This window comes from Ambystoma mexicanum, chromosome 2p (genome assembly GCF_040938575.1).
Source record: "Ambystoma mexicanum isolate Mex_15411 chromosome 2p, UKY_AmexF1_1, whole genome shotgun sequence".
Classification (NCBI taxonomy): Eukaryota; Metazoa; Chordata; class Amphibia; order Caudata; family Ambystomatidae; genus Ambystoma; species Ambystoma mexicanum.
Genome location: NC_090923.1, coordinates 52,715,145 through 52,734,810, shown reverse-complemented (window position 1 = coordinate 52,734,810; position 19,666 = coordinate 52,715,145). Strand labels below are relative to the sequence as shown.

General features: G+C 47.1%; 1 protein-coding gene across 5 annotated transcripts in view; it reads right to left on the bottom strand.

Moving 5' to 3' along the window:
• The window catches only part of SETD5 (SET domain containing 5), an 875,459-nt gene that overhangs the window by 155,287 nt on the left and 700,506 nt on the right, over window positions 1-19,666 (bottom strand). For 3 of the 5 annotated variants that reach the window (XM_069643234.1, XM_069643236.1, XM_069643235.1), the window contains exon 20: window positions 17,529-17,585. The exons of the other annotated variants lie outside the window; for them this stretch is intronic. In XM_069643234.1, the coding sequence (XP_069499335.1) occupies window positions 17,529-17,585 (57 nt within the window). The remainder of the gene's footprint in view (window positions 1-17,528; window positions 17,586-19,666) is intronic. 5 annotated transcript variants of the gene reach the window in all.

The window sequence follows — 19,666 nt, the reverse complement described above, 5'->3', positions numbered from 1 at the left end:
AAACAGAACTGAGGCCACGGGCATCGTGCGTCCTACATATAACAACCGGGGACGTCGATCGTCTGAGGAGGTCCTCGAGGGAGCGTACCGATGTCGACGCAGGACGCCTATTCCGAAAGTTTTCTGAAGCAGCACAGCTGTGGTAATCCCTGTCAAAGATGTGGAATACGTCAAAGATGTGGAATACGTCGGAGGACACAATCCCCTCGAAGTTGAGTATCCCCAAAAGCAGGTTTGGTTGTGCTGATATGAAGTCTTGAGATGGAAGAAGATCTGTAATGTATTCACATACGGTGAGTTGTGCCCATGGGTTAAGATTTTTAGTTTTAACTAACCGTGCGTTTGGGTCATTCTTGATTAGGGTGAGTTGGCCCGAAGACGGGCACCCTTTCTATCGTTGTATTGCAGGGTTCATCGCGATAATGTACCCATTGCATCCAGGGAGGGACGAAATCCAATTTTCTTGGAGATATACAAAGTGGTGTTTCCAGAGGTTGTCCATGTTGGTATGAAATAAATGATAACCTCTAGTAATCCAAGAACAAAGAAAGCGATTTTTTAACTGTTATTAATGGTTATCTTTGTGTGTATGCTGTTGAATTTATTGTGGAGTTTACCCATTCTAGGTCTCTCCAAATGAAATGTTTAGTATAGTTTGTCAATGAGTAGTGACCAATTTCCTTCTGCAGCGTTTTGTAGTAATTTGTTGGTTGCTTCTTGATGGTTCCATCAAGTCAAAATGAGGAACTTTCATCTCTTGGACAGCCATGTTTTTTTTCTGGTTTAATCTACCCTGGTGAACGAATTTTGGGTCTATAGGAGAGATTTGTCAGCATACAGGAGAATCCTAGTTCTAGTAACTGTAGGGTCGCATCCAGAATTCTTTCTGTAATTTCTAAGGAAATGAATTCAACCAGAATTATGTCCATGATCTTTCATTGATGAATTCAACCAGGTCGATATGACCCATGTTGATCCATTTTAAAGATGGAATCACTTGCAGTAGTCACAATAAATTGGGGCGATTCAAAATCAATGCGCCTTTGCCAGAAGATAATTGTTCAAATCTGATTTGTGACCTCTGATTTATTTCCCATAGGGTTTACAAATGTGTGAATTTTCAAGGTATGACAAGCAGTATGGCTATACTTACCTTTCCCTTCTTTGTGGCTCCGGTATGAATGGTATGTGCTAGAAAGCGATTGGTCATTGGTATCTACAGTGAGGTCAAAAGCTGTTAGAACTGTCATCGTGTGGAAATCCAACAAGATAATTCAGTCCATTCAGACTCTAGAGTGTGGCCTTCTTCCTATCGGTCAATGATGATTAAGGACTGATCGCTGATAGGCGGGCTCGAATTGTGACTAGAGTCCTGATTGTCAATCGAGTAGCCAGACATATTTAGCAGTGCCTCTAGTTGTTCTTCTAAGCTAACTTGCTGCTCCACATATAGTAAGTATTGATTCTATTTGTTGCTATATCAATAAGATTGTCCACAGGTATAGGTTTTCTTTACATCAATCTCTTTTTTATTAAGTTCAGCAGTGGTCAGATTTCGTAGAAACGGCCTTGAGCCGTTTAGCTTTTTTTTGTTTTGAATTTGGGGCCGGAGGGGTATCTTAGTGGACTTGTTGTGGTCTAAGATTGCAACATTTTCTGTTTCATGTGAAATGGGGTCGGTGGGGCCCTTTTAGCTCCATTGTTAGTTGGGATTGCCGTTTCACACGGGCTTCCTATTTCTATATGGCTACTTCCAGTTAAGAGCCGTGGGCTCGTTCAAACAAGTTTGATTTGGTTTGTTCCGTTGTTGTATGAGCTTTAGAATTAGTATTTAAATCATATTTGGTTAGTAGACCCACGATGGCAGTTGTTAGGGAGACTTGTGTCACAGTCTTTCCTCGCAATCTCAAAAAGTCGAGATTGCCATTGTGCACTAGTTTCAGCTTCTAAGTTGAGTCGGGTGTGAAGGGTATTCATAAATGCCTCAAGATAGATCTGCTTGGAGTGAATAAGTGCGAGGAGGGTGGCTTGATCTTATTGTGCTTCCACGCTTGTCTCTTGTAATTTCATGAATGGCGTCATGGCTTGCGGGGTAACTGCTCGGAGTAGGTTTTGTAAATCTAGCATCGTTGTAGGCATGGCCTCATGTCTCGGCGAGGGACTAAGTTGACAATGCCATTTTTGATACATGTACTACTCCTATTTTCAAGTGGTCGTTGCAGTGGTCATGTTAGCGTATTGCAGGAGTCAGGTTGTGACTCTGTAGGGCGTGTTCCATGTAACTGGATTGATAGATTTATTTGCCACACCGAACACTTCATTTCTTTTTTCCTGACTGTTCATGAGATATTCGATCTCCGTTATATCCAGAGAAAGATGTGCTTGCCGTGAAATTGTTGTGCTCCGTTCAGATTGGCCGGCACAGTCTATGGTGGGAGTATACATGTGTTTCCCCCCCCCCCAACTTTTCTTGGCTAGGATCGCTTTTTCTTTTTGGGTCAGATGTAGTGGAGAGTCAGTTGAGCCTTTTCGCTGTTTTATTGGAAGAGTTGTCACAGGTTTGTTATTGGGTACAATAAGATGTGTGAACTAATTGAAGTGCCATATTGTGATTTTACATTCCTTGCCATACTTTGTTTCGGTAAAGGCAAGGAGGGGAAAAAGTATCGGTTGGTGTCTAGTTGTTTCAGTGGCGAATTCATTTTGTTGCGCTGAGAGAGTCGGTTGCATAGGAGGTGGGATCCGCGTTCGTATCATTGTTCTTTTCTTTGTTTTTTGTGGATATCACAAAGTTCTTGCACATTGCATGTGCCGGTTGTGGACTGTCCCGGAGCAGCGTATCGGGCAATATAGATAAAAATCATGTTAGGACAGCATGTCAGTGAAGCCTGGGCAGTAGCAGCTAGTAGGTGAAATGCAACCAGCAAGGCGACCACCCTGTTCCTTGATCTTGTGGCCAGCCCGCAGGCAATGGCATTGGCGGACAAGTCGATCGAGCGGGGAGATCCATACAGGTAAGATCGGGGGTGGGTCGGGTGGAAGGAAGCACTCCGCAGCAGCCAGTGTGTACTTGTGATCCGACGCAGGCGTTAGTCGGACGGGGGGCTCCCCAGGAAGGCTGGAAGTTTCACGCAGGTCGCAGCGGCGAGCAGGATCCAAGGGACCAGCCCCGCAGTCTCCAGCTCACCCGGTTCAAAGGCAGGAGATTCACACACAGGGCAAGAGGCAAACCGCAAGCAGGATCAAAGAGACAAGCCCCGTAGTCTCCCGCTCGCACGGTAGTAAGTCTGGCCAGAAAGGTCTAAAGAAATGGCTTATCCGCTGGATTGTAGGCAGGAAGTCTGCTTCTTGTCAGATAGTACTCCACTTGTGTCAGCTAGCTCTCTTAGGTCGCCCTGGACGGTGGAAGGCAGGGTTGGCAGCGGTAACTACCGCAGTTAATGACAGGGCTTCTCCGATGCTCAGAAGCAGATGGGCAGTACCGCAGGCTGCTTGGCACACGCATAGCACCAAAGACCAACAAGACTGCAGCCGACACAGCGGCCTGCTCCGAGGTTGATCAGTGCATTTGTAGATCAACAACAAAAGAGGACTTCTGCTCCAGGCACGGTGTCAAGGATTGCAGACCAAAGACTCTGCAGTCGACTCCGCCCATACCATTATATGCAATAGAGGGAACAAAAGCAATGAAATTACCAGGCAGGGATATGGTAGCGGAGCGCTTCCCATCTAACAGACTCTTTCTGCTTCCGCTGACCTGCCAGCCCCTGAACACCGAACACACTGCAGCACACCGATAGGCTCCGCTTCCAGTGGAGATTTTTGTAGCTTGTGCTGGCTTGGTCTCCACTTGCACAGACAGAAAGAGGACTTGCAGGGAGTTTGCAGCAAAAACGAAAATGCTCCACAGCAAAATGGCAGAAAGAAACACCAACTGAGAAAGCACAATTTATGGCAATAGGTTAAGTAACCCATGCTCCCACAGTACCTGGTATTAAGGAAGTGTTCCAGCTGGATTTCTCTGTGCTACAGCCAAGCAGACCCTTGTTCCTGGGCCTCTGTTGTGGGGACAAGAGGGAGGACTTTTGGCAGGTTGCTGCGAAAGTACTCGGAAGAGAACTTCATCAGCTATGGATTTTCTTGGATTCAGCGTCTCTTTGCGGTTTCAGCGCCTTTCAAGCTGCACTGATGCAGAACGAATATCTCCGGTTGGACTTTCCTTGCTCCCTCAGGCGTGGGCTCTGCTGAGGGGACTATGGCTCAGGATTACCTGCTTCAGGAGGGTCCTAAGAGGCTTGTGGAGCTTTTGGCCAGATTCTTTCCACAGACGATATTGGACTCTAATGGACAATGGAGCCCTGGCATTGGGCTACTGCAGCACTGGAGAGGCACAGCAAGCCAAGGGTTGCGCCAAAGTGGAGTTCGTCCTGGGGCTAGTTGGTACTACCAGCCCAAGGGGAGAAGTTGTTCTGTTTGGAGTTTCTCTGTCGATTTAAAAAAGGTCAGCACAGCAGCAGGGCTTCACCGGGCACTTTGAGGTCCAGGAGGTTCCATGGGCTTCTCTTTACGGTTTCTTCTTTGGACGTTTCTCCCAGTGGTCGACTGCCTGTAGTCCCAAGAACCTCGCCTTTTAAGCTCGTTCTCATTCATTCACAGCCTCAGGCTGCCAATCGTCCAGCAGGGTGGCTGTCCTTCCCATACAGCAAGCTGGCCAATCAGAAATTGTTTCATTCAGGCACACCTAGAGACAAAGGACAGGGGAGTTTCGGGGCCATCCCTCACTTCCTGTCCTTCCAGACACACAGAGGCCAGGGGGGGTGTCAGGGCTGAAGCCTGCAGAACACACAAAAGGCTGAAATCTGCCTCACCTTACAGAATAAAACCCAAGAGAGACCTCACAAACAGAAAATGGCGAAAAAGACAGGGTCCAGTTTGACAAAATGGTCACCCATGGTGCTGTACTGCAGCTGAGGGTTCAGCCAGCAGTAAAAGTTCACACTGGTGGTTAAAGTAAAACACTGCCACAAGCCATTTAAAGTAGTAAGTGTAACAAAAAATGCTACATGAGGAAATAGGACAAGGGGCTACTAGTTAACCCCCCAGCACTCCACATAAGATGGTGTGTGCCGGACCTAGAAAGTAAAGATCAGTAAGATCAATTTCACCTTACTATTCTTGGGAACAGTAGTTTACCCAAGATAAGGTATTTAAACGGCATGAAATATCCAAGCAATTTCTCAGCGACACTGCACTGAGGGTGCTGCGTGTCATTATACAAAAATCAGATGCCTATAGAGTTTGTCAGACTCAAACAGTGAAAACAAAATCCTAGTCAGCGAAAAAACACGGGAGTAAAAAAAAAAGGTACCACTCACTCAGGAGGTAAATTAAAAAGTCCTAAGTCCAGAAAAAGAGCTTGGGGTCTCTAAGGTGGAAGGGAATTCGCACAGTTCTTCTAGTTGAGTAAGACCTGTTGGTGTAATACACAAATAAAGTTGCGTCAGTGTAATATACTATTACAGTTGCTTTTCAGCTCAGTGGAACGCAGATTAAGGTAACAAACAACTTGACACTAATTTAGGATTACATCAGGCAGACCAAGGTCAGCTACACCTACCTAACACTTTTTAAGAATGGGGCACAGCTATTCAAGGTTAGCCGGAGAAAGTTAAAGGGGAGCCCCACGGGCAACCCTGCAACAATAAATTATAAGTTACTCACAGTAGTGACTAACTTATTCCTAGTCCTTTAGTCCCCTTTCCTCCATACGGCATGGGCGTCCCTTCCTAAAGACTGGAGACTGAACCTTTATCACCAGAAAAAACCTTCCCCTAAGTACGATAGTCACTACAAGGAGAAATGTATCATTACTATTACATCCCGTCCCATTTCCTCCATACTGCATGGGCGATTACAATTGAGTGTAGCCCCCAGGGTGGAGAGGAGACCCTCCTTCAGCAAAAATAGTTTTATAAGAATCGCCTTTACATAAATTGATCTAGAGCCGGCGTCCAAACAATAGTGCTTGCAGAAAGCCGAAAGGTGGCCCATGTGGCCGCCCTGCTTATGACTTGCCAGGGGACATGCCGGTGAAATGCGATGGCCCTTGCCTTGGCTCTGACCGTGTGGGCGTGCAGGTTGGCCGGCAGTGGCTTATGCGGTCACCTGTAAGCTTCTTTGATGGCTGAGACCATCCATCAGGCTATTGAAGCCCGATATCCCAGTCTTGATCCGCCAAAGGTGACAGTGCGTACGACTTGCGGAAGCCCTTGGTCCTAGCAAAGTAGAATTTCAAGGAACACTTGACATCGAGGCAGTGCAGAACTCTGTGCCTCGTCCTTAGGCTCAGCAAAAAAAGTAGGCAGCACTATTTCCTCGTACCGATGGAAAGCAAAAAGCACCTTAGGTAGGAAGGCTGGGTGTGTCCGCAGGACTACTTTATCCTTGTGAAACGTAGTATAGGGATCGGAGGCGACCAGCACCTGGATTTTGCTGACCCTGCAAACCGAGGTGAGGCCGACTAGCAAGGCAGTATTCATGATGACCAGCCGATGTCCAGACGCCATTGGCTCAAATTATTTGTGCGCCAGAGCCCTCAAAACTATTTTAAGGGCACACACCGGGTGTGGCCACTTGATGGCCAGGTAGAGTCTGGCGAGTTCCGTCAAATGCATCTTGACAATCGGATTGGAAGAGAACACCTCTGTCTCCGAGTTTCGGTAGGCCCCAATGGCTGCCAAGTATGTGAGTCAAGTGTCTATCTGCATGCCTGAGTGGGCGAGGTGCGCCGAGAAGTAGAGCACGTCGTCCAAGGTACATGCAAGGGGTGGGGGGTGGGGATGGAGGACAATATACTTAGAGTTTGCCCAGTGGCAGAACCTGGTCCACTTGCTCCTATACTGGGTCCTGGTAGCTTTGCTCCTAGCCCCCTGGATCTCTACATTAGCCGGGGAAAAGCTGAGGTGCCCTAGCGTGATCTCCCCAGGAACCATGCTGAGGACTAGTCGCGAGGTGGGTGACCTTGCCCCTATGCTGCGCCAGAAGATGTGCTGGGCCATTCAGCAGGCTAATAGGTGGTCTCTCCGAGAGGCTGAACAGCTCCGAGAACAATGGCCTGGTTGGGCACCATGGAGCCATTAGAATGACGCTGAGGTGGTGATACTCCTTGATCTTACCCTATGTATCAGCGGTGTGGGCGGGATGGCGTATGCCGTCATGCCGTTACACTGAATCCAAAATACGTTGCTCAGGGAGCTGGGGCCCTGACCCGGCCAGGAAGCAAACTAACGGCACTTCCTGTTGTCGCAGGTGGTAAAGAGGTCCACCTGGGGGTGTCCCCATCTGCTGAAGATCTCCTGTAGCACGAGGTTGTTCAATTGCCATTCGTAATTGTCAGCTCCAAGTCTGCCGAGCCTGTCTGTCTCCAGGTTGGATTCTCCCGGAAGGTGGACGGCCGTGAGGAAGATGTTCTCCAGGGCCCATTCACACATGCTGACAGCCAGCCTGCACAGTGGAGAGGACCTGGTACCTCCCTGTTTGTTGACATAAAACATGCTGGTTGAGTTGTCGGATGATGATGATTTTGCCATCGATAACTGGGAGGAAGGCTCAGAGCTAGCCCTCAGCTGGCCAGATGGCCCTCAGCTCCAGCCAATTGTGTGGTACTCCTGCCTGGAAACAAAAAATGCTGACAGTGGTGCACACCTGGTAACATTTGATATAGAAATTCAAATCGTCATTATACGTACAGCAGAGCTGATTTAAGAATTTTAAGGTGCGGGGGAGGAAACAAGGCCTTGGCACAAAGCCTAAATCAGAAAAGAGAAAATAGAAGAGGGCCCAAAAGGTGGTACTCCTGCCTGGTCCAGGTGCCATGGACGCAGTGGTTGTTCAAAGTACCCCCACACCCCCTCATTTCGTAGGGATTGGGACCTGTGGGGTAGGCTGCTTGAAAGGTTAGCACACCCGCAGGCTGCATTCCCTGGACCACCACGTGAGTTCTGGGTGAAGAGAAGGCGGAACATTGATCATCTCCGCATGAGAGCCCCACTCTTGATTCCATGATGCCGCAAAGTGCAGCTGAATCCTCAACGCGAGTCTCGTGTGGGAGACGATGAGACTGCAATGAGACTCAGTAGGTGTTGGTACCACCAGGCCGATGTCACTTCTCTGCTGAGGAAGAGCGCAGTGGCCCTCTTGATGTCCATGATCTTGTACTCCGAAGGAAAAACATTCTCTGAGCACGAGTCCCAGATGAGCCCAAGAAGGTCACACACTGCGTGGGCTGCAGCAGCGAGTTCTTGAGATTGAGTGAAAAGCCCAGATCGTGCAGCGTGTTCATAAGAAACTGGGAAGTGCGATGCACCACTTCCGGAGATGAAGCCCTGACGAGCCAGTCGTCAAGGTATGGGTATATGCGGTGGCCCTGAGGAGGGCTGCCACTGTATTCATTAGCCTGGTAAAGACCCTGGAGGCTGAGTTGAGGCCGAAGGGAAGCACCTTGTATTGGAAATGGCAGCGCATGATCCTCAATCGTAGAAAAGAATGAGGCTGCCAAATCGGGATGTGTAAGTACGTGTCCTTCAGATCCAAGGAGAACATCCAGTCTCCCTTGCACAATGTCTCTGCTATTATGGCTGGTGTAACCATCTTAAATTTTAGTAGATGTAGGGAGAGGTTGAGGGTGGGACTTCCTCCACTGCCTGGCTCTCGACAAGCGACCGGATCTCCGCCAAAAGAGTTGCTGTCCCAATTTGTTTGAGTGAGGGAGAGGGCAGAAGAGGGAGGAGAGGCTTGGATGGGATGGGCAGACGGTACCCCATGGATACCACAGAGGATCCAGGGATCGGCAAAATTCTGGCAGCAGATTGTGCATGGAGAGCAAGCCTGCCCCCCACTGGAGACAAGTGGAACAGGGAGGGGCGTGTCCTGCCTTCTTTACCTTTGAGGCTGTTACGGGGTGGGGGACTGGAAAAAGGCCTTACCCACCTCCCTCTTTATATTGCTTGCTCCGATGCCGAGTCGGCGAGTGGTCCGGTTGCCTGGATCTCCGTACGTAAACCCCATGTCAGAGCGCTGCTGTGACTAGGTGTATGCTTTGGCCGCGGCTTTTGTACGGATAAAGACTTTACCGTTTGTGAGCTGTTTTTCTTTTTATCTAGCTCCTCATCCGTAGTGGAGTGGAAAAGGTCACCCCCTTCGAACGGCAGGTCTAAGATGCGCTCCTGGAAGTCTGGGTTGAATTTCATTGCACAGAGCCAGGCCATTCTTCTCATGTCCGTGGCAATTCAGAGGACCTAGCCAGAGGTGTCAATGTGGGCCACGTTGCACTCCATGTCTTGTGCCACCATCTTGGCCTCTGGTAGTCCCGCCTTGAATTGTTATTAGCTCTGCGCCGGAAGCTCTGGGAGGAAATCCGCAATTTCCCGCCAAAGCCTCTGGTTAACAGCTGCCAGCATGGCCTCTGCGTTGCCTTGAAGATGCAGGGACGCTTTGGAATACAGCTTCTTCCCTTATGCATCCTTGATCTTCTCCTTGCCTAGCAGGGCTGCAGAAGCAGAAGACGACTGAGGCTTGGAGCATAGTGATGCTGCAGCGATCACCGAGGAGTGCGGCTGAAGGTGGGCCGATAGCAAGACTATATATCTCTCCATGTGCCTGTACTTGGCGTCAGGCGTCGATTGACCAGCTGGACTGAGTGGGGCTTGAGCCAGCCCTTTCTGGCCAAGGCTCCGACATCCTTCTGCATCGTGATCCCCGTTCTCACTGAGGAACGTAGCGTGAGGACTTCGTGGACCCCTCTGATGGTTGCTCGACCTCCAATTGAGGAAGGCCCAAGTACTCGGCCAGCCCAGCAAGACGTTCGTGGAAGGCCTTGGCTGACAACGGGGTGTCGGGGTCCTCTTCCTAATCTGTGTCCACCTGGGGACCGGTTGGTCTGGCACCAGAGGGATGCTGGGAGCAGAGGGATGAGGTGTGGAGGTTGCAGCGGAGGCTGCTATGGAACTGCATGCACCATCGGTTGGGGGGCCGGAGCGGGCAGCGGAGGCTGCACAGGGGCGCCTGTACTGGAGCATGCGGCGCCTTTGGCGGGCACACGTCCCAGAGGATGAGCCCCCATCCGAGGAGATTTCATGAGCCTGAGGAACCTTGTCCTCACAGGTCAGAGGGGTGGTAGGTGATATTGACAGGGTAGCAGGCGGCTGCTGGGGCAGTTGCGTTCCCTGCAACTACGGACGCAGTGCGAACCTACCCAGCGTAAATGAAGGCTAAGCTGCAGACCGCATACCTGGTTGACACCAGTACCACCTGGACACTTGTTCCTCCACATGCTCCCTTCCATGGTGTGGTGGGTGGGTGTTCGTAATGTCTGGCACAGCGGCCATCTTGTCGAGCTGCCTTCCACGTGCCTCAGTCATGTTGCTTGGCTCACTGGGCCCAGCCTCGTCCAGGACTCTTGTGTGGATCATGAGGCCTACCCTGCTCTTCAGATCGAGAACTGGTAGGCGTTTCGCCCTCGGCAGATCTGCCAGTAGCACTGCGTATAGGCGCCCCCTCAGACATGTTGCTGGTACTAGGATATGGCCCCTCGGGTGAAGACCCAGTAAAAGAACTTTCCGGTCCCTCAGCACTGTCACCGGGAGGATCCACTGAACGCTCGGCCTGACGGCCAGTAGCTGATTTAGCCTTGGTACTCGTGCATGGTATGAGAACCTGAGTGGTTCCTCCCACGCGGGCGAGTACATAGAAAGGAGTCTACCTTGCAGGGTGCGCTGGAAAGGAGTGGCCCTATCTTGGGCCTGGATCGATGATTGACGAAGTCCTACAGGTTCTCTGCAGGCAATCGCTAGAAGAGCTCCCTCCACCTGGCTAGTCTGTTCTTCAGAGACCTCGAGGAAAGCGCATCGCACACGGTACAAGCATGCCAGCCGTGGTGTTGGGCCAAGGCACCATAGGCAGAGGGCGTGGGGGTCTGAAGTTGGAAAGAGACCGTCGCAATATGGACCCCTGCTGAACCATGTAGAAGTCGACATGAGCTGGGGTGGAGCACGACGCCTGAAGACCAAGTACCTGAATGATAAAAAGACAAAGACAGAAGTATCTGCGCGTGTAATTACGTGGCCGAAGCCAAACCCAGGAGCTTTTGTGAATTCGGCCCTTTCCCGTCGTCAAGGAAAAGGGGACGAAGTGTGGCACCAGAGGCTGGAGTCAGAGCAGCACATGCTCCCAGGGCCGCACCCCACGCTCCTCTAAATTTAAAGGGTAAGCATGTTTTTTCTGGTGAAAAAAGTTCCGTCTCCCATCCCTAAGGAGGGACGCCCATGCAGTATGGAGGAAAGGGGACGGGAAGTAATAGTAAAAGGAACATACAAAAGATGTCAAAGAGGATACAGTTAAAATTATACTATGGCGAGTCTTAGAAATTACACCCATAAAAAGTGTTACAGATTCTGCAAGTCCCACTTACTGAGGTATAGGGAAAAATAATCCATCAGTAAAGCAAAAGGTTCTCGGGTTCACAAAGGTCAGGATGCTATATCATTGCTATAAAAATCTTCCCTACCAGCCACCCCTCCCCCCCCTGTCCTCTGTTGGGTTCAAAGCCCTTGCACCCTCCCCCGCCCCCCAAAAGCTTCAAGCCTATCCTCGAAGCTGGGCTAGGAATCCTTTCCTAGGACTTATCTTTGAAATATGTTAAGAATGAGGTACTTCGCGGATTTGGGCTACATAATTATATTGATATAAAATACTTTTAAAGCACCACCACAGCCCATTGCATTTCTGAAATACCTTACCTGAAGAAGTAATATCTTGGAACTTGTGACCATTTGGCACACGGCCATATATCATCCTAGAGTTAGGCTTCTTAAGAGGGAAACTGAACCCGTGCTTATCCAAACCATTTCCATCTAGTTCACTTGCATTGGAGAACTCTGCTGTTGAACACTGGTAAACTAAAGCAAATTATTAATTATTCTCCTATTGGTGAATGTGTTTATAGGTTGTATATGGTTTTGACTGAATACTGTTCTATATGATTTTTGTGTAACTTAAGGCCTAATAAATGATTGTATTTTGATATGATGCTGCATAACGAGTGTTGCTCTGTGTGGACTCATTGTAACCTTAGACCACATTCACTTTTCCTGAGACTAAGCCTTGACTGCTCACTCACCTACCTCGAATAAGCTTTGGCAACCCTCAGTGTCTTCACAGTTTACCAAAAATCTGGTGGCCTCCAAAAATCCTCCGAGCAGGGACGATTTGGGAAATCTATCTAAAGAGCCATCACAGATTGAATCCATGAATAGGCGAAGATCATTTTGTATAAGGACACCATGGGATAGAAAAGGTCATGGTTAGAACACTAGACTAGGCAGACATCTGTTTGGATGAATTTTCATTTTAGTGCTTAATTCCTCCCACCTTGGAGACCCAACGCTTTAAGTCCTAATGTTAACTCTAGAGTGAGAGCCTTTTTCTCACTCCCTCATGCGTTTTGACGTGATTCGGATTATGGGTTTCCTTTGTTTTTGGAGTCGGACAAACTCCATTGGCATCTATTTTTTGTATGGTGACATAGCACCTTCAGTGCATTGTCAGAAAAATCCTTCAGATTTATCATAAGGTTTAAATACCCTTTCTTGTCTGAACTACGGTTCCGAAGAATAGTAAAGTGAAATTTACTTTACTTGCATTTTCTCTTTGTAGGTCCAGCACACCATCTTATGTGGAATGCTGGGGGTACTTAGTAGCCCTTTGTCCAACCTACTCATTTAAAAATGTTTATGTTACCCCTCACTACTTTAAATGGCTTGTGGCAGTGGTTTAATTTTCCTACCATTGTGCTTTTCTATCGCAGGCTGAATCCTTAGCTGCACTATAGCACCTATGGGTGACCATTTTGTAAAAATGGCCCCAGTCTTTTCTTAGTAGAAACAAGTTACTACATATTCATGGAATGCCCAGCAATTTGTGAGAAAAGAGAATTGTTCACATGAATGCTTCCTGCAGAACGTTTGCAATACAGCCCGAAAGAAAGATGGGAACAGATCATTGCAGGCAATAATAAAACTGATATACAGGATCATACAATTTTTTGAATGAAATTGTGACAGAATGATGAAAATAGAAAAAGCAAAATGGACAAGACTTCAAAAGGAATTGTGTAGCAACTCCAGGAATATCCTCTGAAGAACATTTATGTAAAGAGAATTAGCGACACATTTCTATACTAACATAATGAGACAGAAATTATTAGATAAAATGTAAAACGTTTCAAACTATAGATCATTTAAAAAATAAAAAAAAGCCTATACCAATAGGTGGGTTACCCAATACCAAGAGGACAAGGGTTATCTAGTCTCTCACCGGGTTACTACATCAATTCTTGCCTAACAAATTCCTCCCACCTTGGAGATGCCAAGCTCTTTTGCTGGACTTTTTAATTCCTGAGTGAGTGGGACCTTTTTCTCACTCGTGTTTTTCCTCCCGATTTGGATTTTGTGCGTTTTCACCGTTTGGAGCCTGAAACTCCGTAGGCATCTGCTTTTTCTAAAGTGACAGACAGCACCTTCAGTGCAGTGTCACTGTGAAACCCTCTGCATTTCTCTTTAGGTTCAAATACCCTTTCTTGGGTGAACTACTGTACTGAATCTGCAACTGGGCCACTCACCAATCTCGGTCCTTGGCCCAGTCACTCTCCCCTCCACTGCCTCCCTGGCAACCCCTGCACTGCGGGACTGTCTCTGTATCCCTACAGCCCCCCTTTCCCAGCACTTGTCTGCACTTATCTTGCACTTGCCACCAGCTGGCCCTTATTTATCTTGTATTTTACTAACCCTGTACTACACGTTCCCCTCCCCTTTCCCCCCTTGCACTTTTCCCTTCCCCTCTACCCATGCACTTGAGCGATCTGAATGACACCTGGCCTAGTAGGATCGTCGTCTGTCTCCCCTTGTTCCCCTTCCCTGCTTCGTCGCGCCTTGACACACTTGTGTATAGGCGCGTTACAAATGCCATATCATATATCATAAGGTGAAATTGATCTTACTTACCTTTTTCTTTGTAGGCTCAGCACATCTGTGGAGTGCTGGAGGGTTACCTAGTAGCCCCTTATCCTACTCTCTCATGTATACTTTCTCATATAACATTTTTAGTTACCCGCACTACTTTAAATGGCTGGTGGCAATGGTGTATTTTTTACTACCAATGTGCGTTTTTACCGTATGTTGAACCATCAGCTGCAGTAAAGCACCCATGGGTGACCATTTTGTCAAGATGGCCCGGTCGTCTTTTTTCACCATTTCCTGTTTGTGAGGTCTTTCTTGGCTTTTACTCTATGCGTTGACAGATTCGAGCCCTTAGTGTGTTTTGCCTTTGGCGGTCTTCAGCCCTGAAACCCGCCCCTGGCTCCAGGGTCTCTGCAAGGGCATGAAGTGAGGGTGGGTCCCGAAACTCCCCCGTCCTTTGTCTCTAGGTGTGCCTGAACAAAGACAGACCTGAATGGCCAGCTGGCTGTCCTGAAGAGAAGCCTGCTGCAACCTCCTGGACCTAGATTTGCCCGGTGAAGCCCTGCTGCTGTACTGACCTTTTTGGAAATGACCGAGAAGCTCCGGACGGGACAAATTCTTCCCTTGTGTTAGTGGGAACTAACCCAGAGACAAACTCCACTTTGGCGCAATCCCCAACTTGCTGTGCCTCTCCGCTGCAGCAGAAACCCAATGCCAGGGGTCGAGTTTCCATAACCGAGCGCAACGTCAGTCGCGGTACGAATCTGGCCAAAAGCTCCAGGAACCTCCTCAGGACACTCCAGAAGCAGGAAACCCCGATACAGAGTCCATCACCAGAGTGCAGGACCGAGAGAGCTAGAAAATTGTTGAAGTACTTGTTTGAGTGTGATGTGGTTTGTCATGTGAGTGCCTGTGGAATGTTGAGGTATGAGTGGGAGAATGCTGTGTTGAGTGTTCTATGTGAAGTCAGTTGGTCCCTACCTTCCTGGGTGATGGGTGCCGGTGTTATTGTCTTCTACCCGATGTCTGAGTCTTGTAACATGTAACTTAAGAACCTGGAGTAAACTTATCAAGAAGCAACCAAAAGCAGCGTAGACTGTGCTTTATTACAAAAAGTCCAACCGGAGTCAACCTTTCTGCATCAGTGCCGTTTGCGAAGCACTGAAACCGTGAAGTGGCACTGAATCAAATGAAGCCCATAGCTACCGAAGCCTTTCCCAGAGTACTGCCGCAGTAGCCCCTCCAGACGTCCTCCGTCTTGTCCCCACAACTGAGGCTCAGGAACAAGGGTATGCATGGCTGTAGCAAGACTGAATCCAGATGGGCCACTTTCTTCTAACCAGGGGAACTTACCTTCTGGCCTGAAGTTATGCTTTCTCACTTGAAAACTGCATTTGCTTAACTTTGAGTTGATTTCAAGTCCTCATTGCACAGGCATAACAGCTTGTGTTCCCCTACAGTGATTTTCTGAAATGTGTGAAATACTTCACCCAAGAAGTACATCAGAAATATAGACTTGGTCCAAATGATTATGGCTATCCTGGCTCCCTAAAGACACTCTTCTGCATCCATTAATTTCGGCATAGGTCGTAATTTGTTCAACACTTTCACTGCTGGGAAAAGCGTACCTAGATTTCATTGGAAGGTTCAAACTGTCCTCACTTGATAAGAAAATATGTTCTAACCTGTCTATTTCCCTTAACCCTTCCTTTCTGAAACTTAGTCTGAAAAGTATACCGGTGTTATATATAAATGCAATACTATCCTGGTTATTGAAGTCTCTTAGGGTGTAGGAGAAATGTAGAAGCATATGGAAAGAGCATTGACCAACTTTTATTGATTTTGAGAAGTGATTCAAAACTTGCTGGACGTTTAGAAACATTTGTCTTTTTAAAGAATGTGTTACTAAAACGGATGCTAAATAATTATGTATAACTGAAACCTTGAGTGTAAGTGTTACTTTTATTGACGCATTTCGTCTGTACAGCTCTAGACCTCACATTTACCCCTCTTGAGATGTGGCCAGTCATACTACCAACTTGTGTAGTACGTCTAGACCTATACCAAAAGGTGGGTTACCTAATACCAAGCAGATCGTATTACGGATTTCAATGGTACAGCTCACAATACCCTTCTTAAGATACGCCTGGCTGCTCAGTCACACTAAACTTGTGTAGTACAGGCCTATATAAAAAGGTGGGCTACCTAATACCGAGAATACAAGTCTTGTGTAGTCCTACACCAGTTGGACTGCACTAATTCTTACCCAACATAAGCACTAATCTTAACCTTTGAGAAATAATGAAAAAATAACTTCTTTTGCAAACGTGTTTCAGGTGCGACACTCAGCAGAACCATTGTTCTCTGGTAAATCATCATCACACATGCAGGAGGATTCTACAGAGTAGGGTTGCACTTTGCAAAGTGTAAGCAAGAAAATTGTATAGCATGCCTTTCTTGCCTGGATGACTGGGTTTCTATTTTACCTAAAGATTGATCCTGCAGATTCAGTTAAAGCAATCGTATTAGATTATATCTAAATACGTTTAGGTAATTTTAAACCTTCATGTACTTTAATGCCATACAAATATTTTAGTACCAGTTTCAAAACATGGGATGCTTTTATTTTTTGCTAATTCAAAGGCATCCTTGTACAATTCAAGCAATATTAGCAAGGTATGTTCGTCTTAAATCCGTAACGAACCATGTTTAAGTTAACGGGCTAAACAAACTAACCAAATACAATTTATTTGTATTGTACTGTGTATGGGTGAAAAAAAACACTGTTTTGCCAAGGCATCCTGAAGCTATAGAAATGATGTGCTATGCGACCAGAAACACTGGAGAAATTGCAATTGTAGTGATGCCATGTCAATACCAAAAGGCGTCACGCGTGCTTGGCAAATAGTTGGACGAAATGAAACCTCCCAATCACGATGAAATTAACAAAATCAGTCCTCCCTGCCTCACTGTACAGAGTACAAACATCCATCCTCAAAGCAGACTGGCAGGCAGCAGTCATCCTTGCCGCAGTGTCCGGAAGGCAGAACCAGCCATCTTTGAACTAGATGTTTTTTCTAGCAGGAAAGAAAATACAGCAAATACTATGTATGCAGGTCCATAACAGAAACCAACCATATTCTAACTCCACAGCAGTTTTATACACCCCCAAGCTTAATCTTATAACACAATGAATGCACCAATTGAAATCACAATCATGTTCTTCACATTTTTAAAACAGTGTTTAACAATGATTTGTCGCATTATAAGGAAATCCATCACCTTCCCCAATGTTCATGTGTTCACACCTCTCACACAGCAAAATGCCAATATGTCTCCAGGAATATATTAAAGGCTATGTCCCTTCACCACCTATCCCACCTCCTCTGATAATCGTGGCATCTTCTCCCTCCACCCAAACCCCCCACCCATGTACCATATGGAATCACAGTGCCAACACAAGCAATCCCCCCACAAACATACTTCCTAGTGCGATTGAGATTGTGTGATAACTACCTCGGGTGACAGGGACTCGGGCATAGGCGCAGGGGAACTCTCGGGGGAGGATATGTTCTGGAGGAGGGAAAAGCATCTTGTTATTCATCTACTTAAAAAAGTCAAGAAGCAAAATAAAACAAAAAAAGAAACAAAAGAAGAAACAAAAGAAAGCAATAACAAGCAGAGAAGTTAGCCACAGCTATTCTAAAAGCCTGAATGATTTTGTTACGCAACACAAAGTAGGAAACTGTTCAGAGAAACGAATTCTAAGTTGCCTTCTTTTAAAAAATTAGAAAAGGCCTTGGATTGTTAAAGTAGCTTATGAAGCGTTTTGGAAGACACAGTTATTACAGTTTGTTATTCGTGTTATTGAATGTCATGCCACCAGGGAGAATCCAAACGCACAAGAAGGCAGGGTTGATGGTTTCTTGATATTCCAAATGCAGTATGCCACCAGCATGTGGAGATCAAGAAATTAGGGCATTTCAATGAGTCGTAAGAGTGGCAGCACACTGGACACACGACATGGGAGAAGATGCTGTGGGAAGCCTAGCTTCACCCTAAAGACAGCCCCTCCTGTTATAGCTGTGCGTAATGTTGTTCTCCAATTAAAAACAGATTTAAAGAATGAGAAAATAAGCTAGCGGCTTTAATGTTGTACCCACATCCTGTTGCCTGCTGAGGAGCAGAGGAGGAAGGGTCATTCCCAAAGAGGACACATGTTGGTCATGTTTGACAAGGTGGCTGTCCCAAATATCCACAGCGACACATGCTCTGGTCGCAAGTTTTGCCAAAACAGCGCGAGTGAAAAGGGGAAGGCATGATTAAGCACACGCATGTGAAAACCAATAATGAGAGGAATGGCGCGAGGAGGGTGCTTTACTGGACAGTGTGCACAGGTCTGTGTATGCAAGGGGGTACAAGGCGAGAGCACAACAGCTGGGAGTCTCGGAACAGTGTGCAGTGCTCCCCCCCCCTCAATGCAGCGTCAAGAGAGATAGAGGCAAACTACTGCACAAGGCACGCACAGACCCATCTGACAAACCTGGAGAATGCAGTGGTGCACGCTCTACACATCGGAAAGGCTGACTGCACTTACTCTAAATCCTGGCGCCCAAATCAGTGTCAGAAGCCAAGTTATCTGGCCCATATTTGTGAAAGTCTAAACTGGGAAGCCAATGGATAATGCTACGGTGCAGGTACTAACTAGAAAAAACTAGTCAAAATGCAGCTGTCGCAAAAATGAAGAAAATGTAGCTTGCCATCCCCGTATTACAATGAAGACAGCAGATGTAATGAAAGGGAAACTTAGGTACACGCAACATGCTGCTACTACCTCGACACCCACTCGACCTCAGGAGGACATGCATTGAAGAGACTGGAGAGAGCCACCCATAAAGTAGTCCTCCCCCAAAGTCTCATGGATCTCTTTGGGAATGGCTCTTCTTTCTCAACCAGGCAGGGTTGACCAACTGTACATTTCTGCTAAACAGTTTTAATGCAAAGTCTCGGTTAATTGCAACTCAATGAAACACAAGAGTAGGAAGCTGCTGAAATGAATGAGCGGTATGTAGTGAATATAGAAGGCAGCCACTAGATGGAGCAGTGCAAGGGATAAGGAACCGCAGGAAAGGGAAACATGCCATGGATGCAGTCTGCTAGACGATTCATTGAAAACACTAAAAGGTAGGGTGCCAAAGCGGTGGCTAATATGGCAGCTTTCTTCGCTCCCTGGCCCCTTCCATTACATTCCATCTCTGCATAGGAAGGCAAGCACGTTTTTAAGTACCTCTTGGGGAGCTCACAGCATCTTGGCAAGTTCGTAGGTGAATACCTAGTGCAAACCAGGCACTTTACAGAAGATCTGAACAGACAATGTCGTAACAGAAAACTTGTCACCAAAATGGAATTAAAATCCCACTCCAACAAGCATTGAGGGCGACATGGGGGTAGGAAAGCAAGATCTTCACACACAGCTTCTCAGAAAGGCGGAAGTCTCCTAGAGTGTCAGGGCTTGAGTTAATACACAATGAATTAAGTCACTAGTCATTCATAACTGCAACGATTAATTAGTAGAATGTTGGCTTTAAATATTAGGAAACGGGCATTTGAGGGAGAAGATCTGAACTCAAGGGGTCACAGGTAAAGGAAACTTG